This window comes from Copadichromis virginalis, linkage group LG12, assembly GCF_057382275.1.
Source record: "Copadichromis virginalis isolate Kocher_CV1m ecotype Utaka linkage group LG12, C_Virginalis_male_GT1.1, whole genome shotgun sequence".
Taxonomy (NCBI): domain Eukaryota; kingdom Metazoa; phylum Chordata; class Actinopteri; order Cichliformes; family Cichlidae; genus Copadichromis; species Copadichromis virginalis.
The window spans coordinates 25,844,395-25,863,195 of NC_140629.1; the positions used below are offsets into that span (position 1 = coordinate 25,844,395).

Genomic DNA, 18,801 nt, shown 5'->3' on the forward strand with positions numbered 1-18,801 from the left:
TTTTGTGTGTGATTTTGGGTATACACAATTGCATACTCCAGTCCAAACATAGAGCAGTTTGAACACATACAACCCAAATGCATAGGGCTAAAACCTGCATAAATACGGATCATTTACACGCTAATCTGTAAGTCCATCTTCACAAATCTTTTCATTTTCACTTTCAAAAAGGTTCCCGTGCAACTGTCTAAAGATAGTTGTGACTTTCTGTTCATTCAAAGATCGGGAAATACGTGTGCACCAGTCACCTGATCATCATGCCACATGTGCTCGCAGGGTGCTGGGGTTTTGAGACTCTTTTCACACTATCAGTTTGGTACAGATGCACAAATGTGAAACATCTGTTTTCCTTGAAATAACCCAGGAATACAAAGGAGGCTTGAATGTCCTAGTTTTCCACTAGCACTTGAACTCAGCTTAGATTTGTGGATCTGTGCCAAGCTGGCAGTGTGCAAAGACTAAGAGCCTCAAAACCCCAGAGCACATGTGTTGTGATTTGTGCATATCAGGCGACTGGTGCGCACATATTTGATTTATCTGTAAGTGAGCGAAAAGAAAGTTGCAAATATTTTTAGATATTTTCATGCACGGGAAGCTTTTTAAAAGTGAAAGTGGTCAGACTGGTTACATGGAAAACTTGAGCTTGAAAATATTGTGTTGTAAATGATCGCTGTTTGTTCAGGTTTCGACACGAGAATTTTTTAAATAATGTTCAAATTGCTTTGTATCCATGTGTAGATTGGCGCATGCGTTTGTAAGTACTCAGAGTTACACACAGATGAATTGTTTTACACATTTATAAATCTGGTTTATGCCTGTGGATCATATCATACACATTTGTAACCTCTTTAAGACTCATTTAACTCTATTTAAAACTGCACAGCACATCTAAATAGATGCACAACCTCTGTACTGCAAAGAAAGATGAGCCCAAGGCAAAAACTACATATATACATATAGTGCATTTGTATAAATGTGTGCTTTCAGTTATGATTGCACGACACCACGAACACATCTTTCTGTATAAGTATACAAGTATACATGACAAATCGTGCCTAACACACAGACACACACTGCATGCACCTTCAGTGTGCTGAAACCCGGCAACACACAAGCATGCATGCGCATGCAGATTGCTTACACACACGCGCAGTTAATTCTTTACCCTTTCTTTTCTCAAGCTCAGTCCTCCATTATATTATCTGTCTCACATATGTGTGTGTTTGTGTGTCCGTGTGTGTTCTACTGATCAAGGTAGGAAGAAAAAATGGCAAAGAGAGTTAGTGAAACAGTCAAAGTATGTTGAAATTGTTTTTAAAAGTGTTTTTGCAATCTATTTTTTATTTTTTTTGCCTAGGTATCAAGGCAACTAGAAAAGCTGCCTACGTTCAATGCACACACACACAAACACGCACACACACAGACATTTCCTGAAGCGCTGTGCCCTCTGTTTATCTATCCTTGTGATAATATGTTTGCCTGCTTCTCTCCTGGTGGCACTAGGAAACGCTCATCTCTCATTGGACTAATCAGCATGCCGAAGCATCCGCTATGCCCGGCAGTGCCACAGTTAATTGTGCTTGGCTTTGGAATAAACAACATTTATTTCTCTAAATCTCACAACTATCTGTTTCTTAATTTGGTTCTGTCAGTTTGTCTCTCTGTCATTCTCTTTTATGTGTTTAGAAGACCTTTCCTTTAGTTTACTTTGGTCACACTGCGCCCCTCATTCATGCTGTTGTTTTTTCTTCTTTGTTCTACGTCCTTCCGCCCAGCCTCTTGTAAAATGTGTCAATCTATAGTTTCTTTCTTTCTTTCTTTTGTCTGTCCTCAATTGCTTTTTGTTTGTTTGTTTTTCACTTTGCTGTCATTAATGAGTGGCTCTCAGTTTGCTGCCTCATTCAGCATACATTGAGCTAATTAAGGATTTCCATAAATTTTAATGCATTATCTTTAGTGTGTTGACTCTTCTTGGGTCATTAGTGTCATAATTACCAACTAAACAGCAGCACCCACATGGCCCAAGGCCTCCAAAGATGGGTTTTGGGGATAAGTGGTGAGATGGAACATTCCTAAAATAAACTGAGAGTAATTGTAAAGTGTAACAAAATCTCAATGGAGAGATGAGAAATGTAGCCATGCAGAAAAAAATAGCAGTCTGTGATGTTGTGATTAGCATGCACTTTTATCTGATAATCTTTGATTAACATATTATGCAGATGGAATTAGATTGAATGCATTTGTGTGATTGAGAGAGCGAATTAGTTAGTATGGAAAAGAGCAAAAGAGCGCACACATGGGCAAGAAAGGAAGAGAAGGTCGGGGGAAGAATGGAGGCATTCATCTCCTTAGTGTCTCCTATCAGGACAGACAGGATTTTTAAGTATTAATGCCCTTGTTTCATCCTGAAAATGAAATAACAAGTGAACGCTCAGAACTCTCTCTGGACTATTTCACGCTTGGATGTTTTCCCTCAATTTCAGTGTGAATCCTTTAGGAAAACAGTGAGAGATGGCAGTGGAGAGTAGCAAAGAGAGGGTGCTAGAGAGGAATGTACGAAGGGAGAGACAAAAGGGGAATAAGCATTATAAAGTGGAAATGAAGAGCGCAAGTGCGTGGAAGGAAAGATGAGATGGAGGAAATGGGAGTAAAGAGGCAAAGGTTAGAGATGGAGAAGGAAACAGAGAGAAGAGGAGCGGAAGGAAGCATGGTGAAGGGTTTTGGTAGTGGTGATGAGTCAGAATGGGGAATTTATTTTTCAGGGGTAAAAGTGAGGTGAGAGACAGCAGAGCGAACAGAGAGAATAGATGGAGCGGAAGAATTGGTTAGGCTGGGAAGACTAAAAGATGGATGGAGTGTTTGAGGATAAAGCGCTTCTTTCCTGGCCCAACCTCGTACAGGAGGAGACATATTTTATGGTTGATAAAGATTGCCAATAAAGTCAATCAGGTCATTTCACACTTGCTTGTGTGAATATGTCTGCTGGCTTTATAGTTACAGGTGACTCTTTGGTGGCTGTTGCATTCTTAGTAATCAGATAAAGCAGATCATTGTCCACTGGCAGATATTGATTACGTAAAGCTTGAGTAAGAAATGCATGATATGAAATCTGATTTGATCTGCTGTGACTTGGCTTGTACGTTCATTCTGCTTCTGACATCGGTGTCCCTGAAAAATGAACAGGAATACAAAATATTGCATGCTGCACCAGCACTTCAATGATATTGATGATCTGATGAAAACATAGAGACTGAAATGGCCACACAGATCAAAAGAACTTCTGGGATTTTTAAATTATGAAACAATAACGATTTTCAATTTAGCTAACCAAATGTGCCACAGCTGGAACCACTGCCACTTCAGCTGACTTCAGTCCGAGCATCGATTGCCTATTCCCGTGTACAGTATAGTTAGCGGTTAATGTGTTTCTGATAAAGGCTTCTACATTTACAGATTCAGTCTCCTACAAAACTGTGTAGCCACGATCATCTATGTCCTTTCAAGTTCATTTAGGCCAAATTAGCACCAAAATTAGAGTTTTTGGAGCTGATGATCTTTATTGACAGAAGCTTTTAGCAAAGGTGACCAGGTGACCAAATATGCAGAAACAAAGCTATGCACACAGGAATTATTCCTGCACATATTCAGATTAACCTGCTATTAAAAGGGCCCCTCTCTAGCTATTCAGTCTTTAAATCATTCTCTCACCCCGACACACAGACACACACACACACATATTCGCTATTTGTCACACAAAACATTCAGCTGCTGTTCACTCCATTTACTTGCTCATTGAGCTGCTTAGGGGTAATATAATTGGTTGCAAAATGAGCTAGCATACACAGGACAGGAACACAATTTTGTGGACACACAGATCCACAGACACACACACAGAAATTAATTTCACATAAAACACTCACAGAAAGACAGTTAAACACATAATGCATATGGGCATTTTTCCATGAGACACCCACACAATAGTAAAAGAATTTGAGGAATTTAATAGTGTTTAAAGAAAAAAATACATTAAAATAAGAGTTATAGATACTTCTTACGTTTACAGATTTTGGTTTGACCACTATGCTTTCATCTAATTTTTTAAAAGTAGTCTTCATGAATAGATCTCCCAGCTTCTTTAATGACTGTCCAAAACTCTTCTTTGAATGTTGGCTGCTTTTTGATCCGTTCTCTGTTAATGTCATCACACACAGCCACCCTTCCACTCAAACCATAACTCAAGAAGTAAGTCACGTAGGATTTTGAAGTTGATATGAAAAGTGTATATACTAAAAATCTTGTATGACTTTGAATCTCAGTGACCTTGACCTCGAGGTCAAATTCTTTGAAAATATTCTGAATGTGATAACTTGAGAACAAGGTGGCATAGGATTTTGAAATCTATACCATAGGTGTATCTACTAGGAGGCTGAGGGGTACCACTGGCCGCCGCCAGTATTTTTAGACTTTGTGAACCACACAATTACACACATTTTCAGTTTTAAGGTTTTGTGTTTTCCTTGCCTTGTCAATCGTGGAAATATATGCAGTGCTTGTTCAAAAAAGGGTAAATCATATGAGATCTGTATTTTCTTTAAACATACATTTCAGTTGTATGCTGGATACTATCCTTGCGATCTTTCATTATTAATCAAAATAGTCAGTGAAACCAACACAAACCATTTTTATCTGTTTTTGGGGGGTTTCTTCCAAATGAAATTTGGTCTAATGTAATGCAGAGCTAATGCATGATTCTTTCTCTCTGTCTCCTGCACACGCACCATTAAAGAACAAGCTTAGAGTTACTATGCAGTGAAAGCAATTCACAAAGGGGGAATCCCGGTCAAAGAGTGTGCTGACAGGCGTGCATATTCACGGGGGAGCGGTGGGGAGGGGAGATTATTTAGGCCAAAGATTAATTGGCGGAAATAAAAGATTCATGTTCATGGCAAAGTTCATTAAAATCTTCAAAGGATTTTTTCTTTCTTTAGAATGGGTCAGCGAGATATTTAAGGAGGGCTGGAGCCAAGGGGGAAGCGTAAGAGCTGTCCCTTCCATATTATGTCACACGTGTGCGTGTCTGTGTGGGTGTGTATTTATCAAAATGAACAGTGTAGTAATATTGCAAGCAGTAGCTACTTATATTTGTGCCCATTGTAAGTCTGCTTCGTGGGTGTACTGTATTACAACTGAATTAATGAAGTAAGATAATATATACTTGTTGTTCTTCATTAAGCAGGACATGTTGAGTGTTTTTGTGTGCATGTTTTGTTTCCCAAACGTTTGTCTCTCAAATCCATGGGTGGTATGTAGCAAACAAACAGTAATTAGTTTTCGTAATGGTTCTCCATTACATTTCTCAGCGGCCAAACTCTTTGAAAGGAAACCCAAGCACCGTTGCGTTATAATTAACAATAGCTTGTGTATTCCCCCAGAGGTGACAATTTATGGGTGAGAGGTGGAACGAAGGAGAAAGGAAGAGAAACTTGTATGTGTGTTTGTGTTTTTCAGTTCTTTATGAGTGTTTCCATTTTCTTGGTGTAGTTCTAGAAATCTTGAGTATGTGGTTATCCTAGCCATCTTATTAGTGCTACTGTTGAAACTGGTTTCCAGCCACATCTTTTCATACCCATTTGTCGTGGCCAGTTTCCTTTTTTAAAATAAATCCTGAATGTCAATTAAATGTTGCTGCCAACTCCTGCTTTTGGTCCTTAGAAAAATTAATGGCTAGGTGAGTGTCTGAACCACAGTACAGCTGGCCACTCCGTTTATACTCAATTTGTACCATCCAAAATCCCCCCTTTCCAGCCCCTCTTAGGTATCACGGGGAATTACTAAGACAGCAACAAAAGACTGATTATTCACCATGTCCTGTAGAGCCAAGCCCAAAGCTCCAAAGTTAGGATTTCAAGTCAGTGAATGGATAGTTGATTTAGGTGTTTTCTGCTTTCATATAGTTATATGCTTTGTAATAGGTGTTTCATGTTAGGCTGATTCCATCATAAGTGTACCGTATGTGTAAAAGTGCAGACTGAGCTGTGTAGTAATCTTGTACTGTGAAGTGAGTGAATAGAAAGCTGAAACGAGTGTTTTGCTAAAGTGCAGTTAACCTGGGGTCTGATCGTTTCTGTGATTTTAATACCACCGTCATTTGGAAAAGCATTTTACAAAAGAATTACCCAGAAAGTATCAAATGAAATCGTAGTGTCTGCTATTATTACGAGCACTAGTAGAACAAGAGTGATGCTGTTAAAAAGTACTACATCTACAGTCAGCAAGGATCAAATGTGTATCAATACAGGTGAAGGATCTTTCAGGCTCAGCCTTTTTTACAGTTGATAGATGAATGAAGATGATGTGAATATTAACCCTTTTCACCACCTGTGTCTCTGTAGGTCTCTGCAAGACTTATCCAAGCAGACAGAGTTGCCTTACGGTACAGTGTTGGACTCTGCAGTTTATGATCAGGTGCGCTCCAAGGCAATGAACCCCTTTGAAAGGGATCCCATGTACTCCCAAATGTGGCGGATGATTAACCGCACAGGAGGAGGCGATAATAACGTTGAGGAGTCAAAAGAAGGCATTCGCAAGGTACGTCTTTTCATTTTTTATTATTTTTTTTGGTTAATTAAACTTTGGCACAGACAAAATGATTGTGGTTAATGAAATAAACACCGGAGTCGAGTCATTCCCCTGATAGGGTTTGAATGAACAGGACAGGTGGTGGTGGTGCCGGTGGTGTTAAATATCTCTTCTACAATATAAAAAAATAGCAAGGATTAGAGGATTAGGGGGATTTGAGTACTTCTAAATAAGCTTTTACTGTTCACTTTAAAAACATACAGATGGGTGTCAAATTAAAAGAAATGACGTGAGTCCCCTGGTGAAGTGAAGTGGTGAAGTGTGAGAAAAAAAAAATAGTGCAAAGTTTTTCTGAGTGTTCGCCTTTGAAACCATTGTCATCATAAAACTATTTTATATTGATGTCAGTGGTACCATCTAGTTCCTTAGTCTCTCTAGGGGGATGGGGGGAGGTCACTGAAGGGTTTTTTTGAGTGTAGAAATGATGTGAATCTGTGATACTGGTATGGCTGTTACCACCTCTCACCGCAAATGAGCACTTGAGATTTTGAATGTTAGACAGCACTCTCCAGAGGTGGGACCAAGTCATTGTTTTGCAAGTCTCAAGTAAGTCTCAAGTCTTTATCCTCAAGTCTCAAGTCAAGTCTCAAGTAATGTCAGGCAAGTCAGAGTCGAGTCTCAAGTCACTGGTGTAAAAGTCCGAGTCAAGTCACAAGTCTGAAACTTTGAATTTCAAGTCCTTTCGAGTCTTTAAAAAAAAAAACAACGAAAAAATAATGTTGCAGTTATGCTAAATGTAAATATTAGACCATGTAATTTTAAAATCTGTGTTTTTCTCAACACATGACAAAAGTGAACGTAGAAAATATACACAAATTGTGAAATTGCACCTCTTTAAAATGCAGCTCAATTAAACTTAGCTCCAAGAATAATTTTCACCGACAGTTCTGAGATACGCTGCATGTTATTCTTGGATGCGGTTGTAGGACCGACTTTAAAATCGCATGACAAAAATATCATACACATTAAAAAAAACTGTATCACCAACGTAGCCTGGAAAACATTTGCTAGTTAGATGAAGTCAGCTATCTCATTGTAGCATATTTATATGCATATTTATAATCATACGGTTCTTGGAGTGAGTGCATACACTCATGAAGTTTAGTAACTTCAGGTCACTGCAACAAGCCCAGGTACAGTTTACTGACGGATGGGTGCAGGACCTTGAAATGCACCGTGTAGAACGAAAGACCATCGTACGTATCATAAGTTTACCAGTCTCACAAATTGTCGTCATAAATACACATTCATTAACCGTTTATTAATAGGACCTTTGAGCTCAACGGTAATTAATTAGCAGTGGAAATAATTTCTGGTACCCATCACAGAAATGTAGCAGTGACAACAATATTGTATGCTGTAATCGTACTGGGCAATTAGTGATACAAAAAACCTGTTTTATCCTGTGAATAAAAGTATATGTTTTTGTCAATGTACCATAATAACAGAAGCGAAACGCAATATTGTGTCAGGACAATTTACTATTTATGCACAATAAACAAAGGAGCATAGCGCGACAATTTCTGTTCAGCGCCAGACTTGCTTGTAACCTATATCACTAATTATGTTATGAAAATGACGTATTAACTACTAAAAAACACTGACCTTCGTGTAAATGCTTGAAGCAGACTAACCTGTGAGCTGGAGTGTTCTGGGACGTTATATTTGGTCTTTGAATGGCTGCAATCCAGTCGCGTCTTTGTTACTTCGGAAACATGGTTTGAACAATTTCTCTTCAACGACGTAATCCGATAACAACCGATCTCTTTACCCGTCGGCTTCCCGTGGCTGTCATGCGACCGGCTATTGCAGTTAATGATACAACAGCTTCTTGCCATTTTTGTGTTTCTTTTTATCGCTGTGTAACTGATTTTAATTGAAAGCCTGCGTGCGCTAGTACCGCTTGCCACGAGTTTCCAGAATCCTTTGCGGTTCTACCCGTGAATGACGTCACATTTTCAATCTCTATATAATATGCATGTTAAATTTTATATTTGGGGTAAAATATCAAGTCTTTTCAAGTAAACCGGTTCAAGTCCAATTCAAGTCCCAAGTCATTGGTGTAAAAGTCCAAGTCAAGTCACAAGTCTTAGAACATTTTTTCAAGTCAAGTCTAAAGTCATAAAATTAATGACTCGAGTCTGACTCGAGTCCAAGTCATGTGACTCGAGTCCACACCTCTGGCACTCTCCACCACTATCATCAAATCACCAAATGAGGAAATGTGCTTTGGAAGAATAATGCTCATTGGTCCAGCAGAGGTCCAGAAACTTGGAGAATCAATGCCGGGCGGGGGAGTGGAAGCTGCTCTGGATGCACAAAATCTTACTAAAACACATTATATTGGCTTTTCACTTTATTTGTCACCCTTCTGCATTTCATGGTATAGCATCCCTAAAAAACAAAAACTCCTTAGTGTTGTGGCTCAGTCTCTCTCCATGAATCACCTGACATCTTTGCTCTCCAAGAGGGCAAATTTACTTGAAAGCATTGCTGTCCAGCATGTTGTTAAATGTTCAGACTCATCATAAAATTTGTCATGTGACTAAGGCGCACGTCACGCACTGTGCGCATATGTTTTTGGCAGCTGGAGTAGATTTTCACGTTCCAAAGGTTTTCATGCTCCTTTGGCTGCTCGTAAGAAGGAAAGAATTGCACGTTTTGCTATCGTGTATTTTTAATACAGTGATATTTGTGACCATTCATCTTTAGTGTGCGTATTTTTGATGTATTATGGGTATTGAACAATTTCTATTGTTGGGATGTTGTCTTTTAAAAGTTTCACAGACATTTTCTATCCTTTCCAACATTCACTGTCATTACTATGTTTTTATGTACTTTTATGTATTACCCAGTCATTTTTATCAGGTGCACTAATATGCAGATTAAAGTTTCTTATTTTTTTTCTTACATAAGTTATGCAAATATCAGTGCCCATTCAGCATTTGCTAGTAATGCCTAATTCATAATGCGTAATACAGAGAATTGAAGATGTTTACCGTATGGTCTACAGTGCATCCTTACAAAGCACCGACTCAGCCCTGTTTTGACATGCCGCTCATGTTACAGGGTCGTCTGTGTTGATCGGGGATAAATGATGTTAATGATACACAGATAACGTTCGCATGACTAAATACTTAATTCCCTTGGTGATTACCCAGCATCATAAATACCTGACTGCTGCATCTCATTTGCATGCATCCCACTTTCTGTTTGCATCGTGCTTCGCTCTTCCAGAGGGTCCCACTTTCTCCTTTCTCCTTCCAGAATATATTAGACTTAAACCGGAGCCAGCATTAGAAGGAGTGATGAAAGTGGCACACGGTAGTTTTAAAATTATGCATTCAATCCAGTGTCTAATAAGATGGAAGAGTGGAACCATTAACACTTACTAAGAATCATTTTTTGTTGGTCATGTAAACATGTTTACTTAATTATTATTATCCCCAGAAACACAAATAAAGTAGTATTTTATTGTAAAATAGGGTTGTTTGTTGCATCAGCAAAAGTATTTATCACCTTCACTACAAACTTGACACCGACAGCTTGAGAAAACACGTTTACCTAGTGAGCTGACATCTGTGATTCTGGCATAATGGGTTGAGAAATAGTGGCACCAAAGACAAATCACACCTCGAATTTTCTGTAACGATTTTTTAAAGGATTTTAAAATTGTGGTATTTCTGCAGCACATGGGCTACCACAAGCTAGTATGGTACAGAGAGATCATGAATACACATTGTCATTTGATGGCTTTGCTCGGGAGACAGTCCTGTTCACGAACCACGATGAAACCTGTCATTATGGCAACACATAAGATAATAGTGTGCTCTCCCACCACTCTGGATATTTGGTTCACATGAAAACAGCAGGTCATAGCCGTGGCGCTCGCCATTAAGGTCGACAAGACCAAAGTCAAACTCCGATTGGCAGCAGGAAGTTGTGGGAAAAAAAATCTGTTACACCCTGCGTGCGAATCACTGGAATACCACACTTAACAAGAACAACTCGAATGTGAAGTATCACTGCAACTGTACAACCCAGGGGAACACCTGAAACTCCCTATGTGATGCAATTCAGACACAGTGTGCACGCTTTAAATGAGTTCATGGCCAGAGACACTGTCAGACATCATGCTGTTGCGGAAATGTAAAAGTCCAGTTCCTGCTAGCAGACTGGGTTGGGGCGACTCATAAATATATATCAAGAAGCAGTTCTTCTGGGCAGTGCTTCAGTAATTATCAGCTGAGACTGAATTTTCCATGATAAGTAAGTCATATGAAAAAAAAAGGGCTGCTTTTCAGAAGCAGCGCAGTGGGAGGAGGCAGGACTGACAAGAGGCAGGACTGGATGAAGGTTTTTGAGAGAGGATCTGCTTTTTCATGGATAAATTCTCTATGACGGGGTGACACCTCCAGAGTGGTAAGCAAGCACTGCAGAGCAGAACTGAGAGCGAATACAAGAAGGAAGCCGATATCCCCTCTGAATATGTCTCTCTTGATTTTATACTTTACTTTATTCTTTCATCCCCTGCTCTGCATTTCCGTTCCTTTCTTCTCACCTGCATCTTTTTTCCCCCTCTTTTTTTTCTTGCACTGCACCACCGAATATTTGGCTGTTAGCGTTCTATCTCTCCATCACGCCCCGCCTCCCCCACTCTCGACTCCTACCCAAATCTTTCTTTGGTTCTCTGCTTCTCCTTATAATATTTCATTCTGCAACCCCGCTGTCTCTCTGTCTGTCTTTTTTTTTCATCTACTTTGTGTTAAAAGCTACAGGGTGCACTCTAGTGGTTCACTAATGCCTGTCCCTCTCTGCTGACTGCATTGACACAAGCTGATTTTTTTCCCCCTTCTGCTGCAGTGCCACTGACAGTGACACTGCCGCCTTGACTGTGTACGTTTAAGCAAATGAATCAAATTAACGGTTTAATTATTCCTAAATTTGGTGGAACTGGGAAACACTGGATACATCCTCTACCTTCTGTACATGCAGAGCTTACCAATCATTGATTTTTCCTTTAGAGAAAACATTTTGTCAATGTGGAGACTTTCAACCTGTTAAGAATTCTTCTCATGCTGACAAATACATTTAGAAGGTAGTAAACAGACGCCTGAAATTATTTATTTTTTAAGCTGGAGGCTAGACGCAAAGCTATAATATTATTAACAGACTCCATGAGTCAGACATTTTTGGTTTTCTGTCTTTGTCTGATTTATTCTGATCCGTTTGTCTTCTTTAATCCCGTCCCTTTTGCTATATTTGATTCCCGTGAGGTTAAGAACTTGATATATTTTCCCCCTCAGTGTCATGCTCTCTCGCTCCCTTCTGTCTCTTCCTGCACTTTCTCTCTGTTTTTTTTCTCCTCTTTCCCAATAAACCTCTTACCCCTCTCCATCACCGTTGTCTCCTGTGCACTATGGATTTTCTCCCTTTTCAGTTTCGATCCCCCGTGGCAGAATAATATTATATGTCAGAACAGGTCAGTGTCTGGGCTGTCTCTGCTATCACTCACACACAAACGTGCAGCCTACACACACACATAAATGCACATACACAAAGACCTACTCAGATTCAAACACAGATACAAAATTTGCATTTCCCCAAGTAGCATGCTTTACACATGCATTAACACATTTCCCCTCATGCACGCCTTGCATACTTTGATACACAAACACACACCAAGCCAGCCAAGCGCTCCAGGGTGAGGCCTGTCATGGAGTAATATATGTGTCGCTCCCATTTCAGTCAATGATCAAGGCACTCAATAGAGTGAGAGGTGTTGCACCTCTGCCTTGATATCTCATTAACTTTGTGTCACATATGATATCTAAGACCGCTGTGCTCTGTGTCACTGTTTGACATAATGGCATCCTCATTTAAGTCAATGGAGGACTTACTTGTGGTCCCATCTATTTATTATTGCATTGTCTCAAGAGTGAAAGCAAAGTCTTTTTTTGTCTGTCAGTATCAGTTACTTACCCTCTAAATTATATGAAACCCTTACTGACATCGATAATAATAAGATGCGCCGATATTAGCGACGGTAACTGTAGAATCTCGCAACTCCTTAAGCTGGATCACTGAGCATTGTCTTACGTTTTCTTTATATGACTCTATATGGTTAATAAAATGCTCTACTTATGCGACTACAGTTTAAAGCCTCATCTAGTGATTTTTGTTGTTGATAATAATTTCAGCCAATGTGACAGGAGACTGTACCATGAAATGGAAACGTTTTCCACTGAGCGCCGTTTATGTCCTAATACTATAGCACGTACATGCATGCTTGGCATACTCTATCACATTTCACTTGAAGCTCACAAAACTAAAACCTTCAGATTTGCATGTTTATTCACATACGTGCCAATGCCGACACGTACACACACCTGACTCGGTTGAATTAAGTATCCCTGTGTGAATATTTGACAGCTACTCTCTGTCAGGCTTTAAGAGTCTCTGATGACCGCTGAGTGATTTTAGAGTTGAGTGGATTGCCAGTGAGTGATTTTCTGTCTGTATGACTTTCTGCTCCACCATGGGAAGGTACCACTTTAGAAAATGCATCTTTTCCCCTCATGACATTGCCTACTATATATTACCGTTATTCCTAAAAAAAGAAGAGCAGAAAGTATTGAAACTTTCACTGCAACATTATCAACGATAGGCTGGGGAAGGGGGGGCTTCACGGTATAAAGGTCCTGTTCTCCAACAAAGACAGGCAACACTGTGTGAATTCAATATCCTTCCAAACTTACCCTGCAATAAATAATTTTCAAAAGGACGATGAAGGCTTTGGAAAAAAATTTCCCATACTTGTAGCAGCCAATGAAAGCTTGGAAATGGATGGAGAAAAAGAGGTCAGACGAGTGGGCTGAAAGCAGTGAATCTGAAATTAAATGCTTCATACATTATGAATATATTTGGATTATACTATATAGAGGAGCATTTACTTCAGGTAAAGCGCTTTTACATAGCTGCTGTCACTTGTGAAGCCGTCTCTTCACTGAAAAATACCAATTTCTTGGATCTGAATTTCAAATTCTTATTACCTGAAAATGGATCTGACCCACTGAGCTGATAAGGTCACATCAATCAAGAGAAGCATATAATATATAAACATTAATTCACTTTCTATAATCCCTTAGTATACTTTTGTCATGTGGAAGTTTTCTGACCACACAGAATCGTCTTTCATTCCTGGAGACGGGAAATAGAGGTAAAGTGAGTAGGAAAATGATGCAAAGTAAATGGCCCAGCCAGGCTATCAGTGGGGGGACACGTCAAAAATACCTGTGAGCGATGCTATGTAATACTATGCAACGTTTACCAGTGAAGGAAAATTCCTCCACTTATCCTACATATGCTCAACTCCATTGTGCAACAAGCCGTTTTCTGCCACTTAATTTCATCCCATCACCGTCTCCCCATTTAGCATAACGACTCTAGAAATTGTACTAAAAATTATCATCATCTCTTCACCTCTGCTGCATATATCTTGAAACAGGAAGTAAGTATCTGTATAATGTAAGCCTATAAGGTTTCGCCAATTTACCATAATGACTTCAGTGATGATGATAAAGATTATGCCGAGTCCTCATCCAGATAGAGCTGGTGGCAAATCATCCAAGACCTGTTTGGATCCTTCAGCCATCACAGCACTCTAGAGGACAATCGAGACAAAGCAGAGGAGAGATGAAGGGAGGAGTGGAAGATGACATAGATGGCGAATTGGTGCTCGAGGAGTAGGAAGACGGAAATTGGGAAATTTAGGTGGCATGAGGGCGATAAAGGGTTAGGGGGGGAGATGAACTAGTGAAAATTGAGAGAGTGAATGCATGTGGATATGAAGGGACAAGAAAGAAGTGCAAGGAGAGGACTGAAAGGAGGGATGATATAGAGATAGAGAATGAATAGGTAGACAGTGACCTAGACAGAACTGAAGAAAAGGATTAGCCATATGTTGCTAAAACATATATTTTATTTACTATATTGTTTATTTCTTACAGTTTCACTCTTGCTCTAGCAAGGCCTTAAATGCATACATATATGAGACCAATGATTCTGAGTGCTATGCTCTGAAAGGGTTACAAGCACTTGGAAGGGAAGAACTCCCTTTTAACAGGAAGAAGCATTACCAGCCATGTTTCCAGTTTCTGATTAGTTTCATTTTTAGTGGTTGGTTATTTTTGCTGTTTGCCCTCCATTCAGATTTAAGAACCAAACTCGCTGACAAAATCTGCTCCTTTACAACATAAGCCGTCCACTTGAAGGCTGATGCTTGCCCCATGCATTCAAATGTGAAGCCAAGGAGTCCTTAACAAGTATCTTTTGGAAGTGAGATTCACCGCTATGAAAACCCAAGCGTGTCGCTGCATCAAAGTCAAAGGACACGTTGTTTGTGAGACTCCAGCGACTTTGATAAGACACTGAGAAAGCACAGAGATTCAGAACAGGTTAATCAAAAATCACCCGCCCATTTAAGGTTTATGAGCGCTTGTTCACTGCCTCTCTCTCTCTCTCTTCATTAGTCAGCCATCCAGTGTGAATCAGCGAGGTGGACTGGGGGTGTGTGGGGAGATTATGTTTAAACAGAGGATAACATTGAAGCTCACCCCAGATGCCTCACTTTGTGTGCGTGTGTGAGTGCAGGCACATGTTACTCTTCTCTCAATTTAGAGAGGCCTCTCTAACACCTGTTTACCCTCTCAAATCACAGTTAACATTGTATCTGTAGGCAGCAGTGCTCTCTGAGTCTGTATGTGTTTGTATCAGTGTCACAGTTCTTTAAGGACCTCCTGCCAACCACTCATTGGTCAGGGAGTTGCCAAGGTTACCGAGCAGGGTGGCCCAGCTGTGCTCAGGGTGACAGATCTCTGTGTTTATGATTCCTCTCCCCCTGTGTTTGAGAGAGGTCGACTTTTCATGAACAAAGCTCTCGGGTCCCAAGGTTGCCTACAGCTATGTGACTTGTATCTCTTACACTGCACCCACTAACACAATATTCTCCCTGCGCTTCCTCTTGTCACTCCTTCAATTTTGTTTCTTTCTTCCTCGTGTGCTCTTGGTTCCTCTTTTTGCTGATGTTGTTGCGCTTCTGTAGTCCGGAGTGACACTTGCGGTATTTTTGTGCCTGAGCCAGTGCTCTGACACGGTGCACTTACAAGAGGGGCTGAGGCAAGACCCGTTTCATTAGATTTTTAAAAATTGATGCCATATTTATGTGTTTGTCATGTATTTTATTGGATTTGAATGAAATCTCTGCTGAGCCATATAAGCCCGTGATATATATCTGTCACTATGCCATGGTGCAATATCCTCTGTAATAATCCAGGCTATGCTATGACCAGAAAATGCCTTTTTTGGCTGCTGGGCTCTCTCATTTTCTATTTTCTAGTAGTGCAAATCACCCCGACAGGAAAAAGAGAAAGCTCTTTTCCTGCAGAGCCTGATAGCTCATTAGAATTCAACACAACAAGCCCAAACAGCAAACATATTTTCCTGCTGTTACAATTCTGTGCCTATGTGATGACAGTGTTTCTGTGTTGTGACTGAGATTTGGGGAAAGCAGATGAAAAGAGGACTAAAGACGAAGGAAATGGGGGTAAATTTACTCTCCATATTAAAGAGGGAAGATTGTAAGGATTGAAAGAGACATTTGAAATAAGGGAATTATAGATGCTAAACAAAAATGGAGAGAGGGAGAGATGGAAGTTCATCCTTGCTCGCTGTGGTGATTGATTAAAAACTGGCATGTTTGCTGGAGATGTGACAAATCGGCATAGAGTGAAGGGAACAGAGGGAGAGAAAGTATTGAAGTAAGGAGAGGAGATAAGGGTTCGGTATGGTTAAAAAAAACTCAAAGAAGAGAAGAAGAAATATTTATGTTATCTATTTCTATCTATTTATGTTTTCTTCTCTCTGTTCTTATATTTCAGAATCAGAATCAGAATCAGAATGGGTTTATTGCCAGATGTTGAGGTTTACAACATTAGGAAATTGCTGCGGTGCTTCAGTGCAGACAATAAGAATTAAAGTGCTATGTAGAAAGAAAGATATGTGCATGAGATATACATGAGATATATACATGAGAATAAGAATTATGAGTGCTACGTAGAAAGATATATACATGAGTGCAGGTGGTGATCAGTGCCAGACATGAAATTTAAGAACGATGCCGAAATTGCCTTCGTATCGGTTTCTCCTTCTTCTGCCGCCCAAGCGTCAATCCATCTGACAGCCACACAACAGTCTTCTTCTGGATTTAGTTTTTTCTTCCTCTGTTTGCCTCCCTCGCTCACCGAGTCAGTGTGTGTTTTTCCTCTCGTTCCCTTTCATCCCGCGCTATACCTCTTGTGTCTAATAATAATTACAGCACCTCACAAAGAAATCAATGAAAGTCAGCAAATGAATGCAGCAATTTATAGACCTGCTTTATTGCTGGATATAAATTGCATTAATGCAGCACTTGCGAGCACACATCTGTGTGTGTGCGCACAGTATACTGCTGTATGCAGGTCTGTTGTCATAAAGTTATATCTGCATGTTCATACAAAGCTCTATATCTGTGACACGGCTTTACAATTTGTAACCAAGAAACTTTTTTTTTTGCATTAAAAAGAAAGAAAGAAAAAATAAAAACAAGTTTGGCCAAGAGATTTAAGGTTGCGTCCTGTAGAAATAAGTTAGAGAAAATAGGAGAAACTGCTCAGAAGGTTTAAAAAAATCCCTTGTTGGTCCATATTACTTTTCCCCCTCTCATTTTAACGGTCTTCCCCAGAAGAGTATGTGAGCTTGTCCAGGCAAGCATGTAATCCCGGCAATGCAACGTGCACTTGTTCATGATTCACTCTCCTCAACATATGCAGGACACATCCTCAATATTTGGCAGAAGGGTGCAAAAAAAGTGCAAAGATTTCTCCCTGTGTGATGTTATCGACCCTGCTGCTTCCCCTTTCAGTCCCTTGATTACCCAACAATCACCTGTAGGCCCCCACACAGTGGATATTTCCTTATCACTTCCTAGTTTTGGAACTGAGATCTACACTTTGATTTTGTTCTTTAACACCTCGATTCCTTTTCTTTAGTTTTCTTTTTTGGTTTGTAGATATCCTGCTGTGTTTGGGATCATTGTCCTGTTGCCTGACCAAATTTCTGCCAAACTTTAGCTGTCAGACAGATGGCTTCATATTTGCCTCTGAATACTTTGGTATACAGAGGAGTTTGTGGTCGACTCAGAGTCTTCAAAGTACCCAGACCACTGTGCTTGACAGCTGGTAGGAGGTGTTTGTGCTGATATGCGGTGTTTGGTTTTTGCCAAACATCTTCACTTTGGCCTCGTCTATCCAAAGGACATCGTTCCAGAAGTCTTCTGGTTTGATCAGCTGCAGCTTTGCAAACCTAAGCCGTGCTGCCATGTTGTTTTTAGAGAGAGGAAGCTTTCTCCTGACAAACCTTCAAAAACAAGCCATACTTATTCAGCCTTTTGCTAACTATACTGTCTTGAACTTTAACATTTAACATGCTAATGGAGGTCTGTGGAGTCTCTAATGTAGGTTTTTGTTCACTGATACATGCACAGTCTCGCCTTGGGGAGAATTTGCTGGGATCACACCATTGTGGTTTTGTGTTGACGCATAGCTGAGTGCTCTACACCAACGGCTGCTTTTATAGTTACTGGTCATCAATTAATTAGAAGAATAGCCTAATACCAGGCCAAACACAGGTTAAACTCTGGTTCTGGTTCAAAGAAATTCTGTTTGGTGATCTTCTATGAAATGCACTCTCATGTACCCGTAACCATGCTTAACACTGCCGTAACAATATCCAATCCATTGCATGTTCCCCTCTCCCCTGCAACAAGATGGCAAACTTTGATAAACTCACATTCCAGCTGGTCTTAAGTTACTGTTTAAGCTCTTTGAGCTGTGCTGTTTTTAAAGACACTAACAAAAAGGAAACATGTCACAGTTTGCTTCTCATGTGTTTGGTAGAGACAAGCGCAGAAACAAATCATCTCCCCAACATGTTTCACATTCTTTACTTGTGGTGTTTAGTAAATATTTCTTATTTTTTCCCCTTTTACTTTAAAGTTTTAAAGATATTATCTTGCAAACACAGAGGCTTTGCTATTATGCTTTTGATTTTCTTGTTTGTTTATTT

General features: G+C 39.9%; 1 protein-coding gene across 3 annotated transcripts in view; it reads left to right on the top strand.

Annotated features, from left to right (window-relative positions):
- Positions 1-18,801, top strand: part of grid2 (glutamate receptor, ionotropic, delta 2) — a 560,888-nt gene that overhangs the window by 485,865 nt on the left and 56,222 nt on the right. For all 3 annotated transcript variants that reach the window (XR_014923374.1, XM_085475651.1, XM_085475648.1), the window contains exon 13: positions 6,393-6,588. Coding sequence is in view for 2 of the 3 variants with exons in the window: in XM_085475651.1 (XP_085331777.1) it covers positions 6,393-6,588 (196 nt within the window). In the remaining variant the exon portion in view is untranslated. The remainder of the gene's footprint in view (positions 1-6,392; positions 6,589-18,801) is intronic.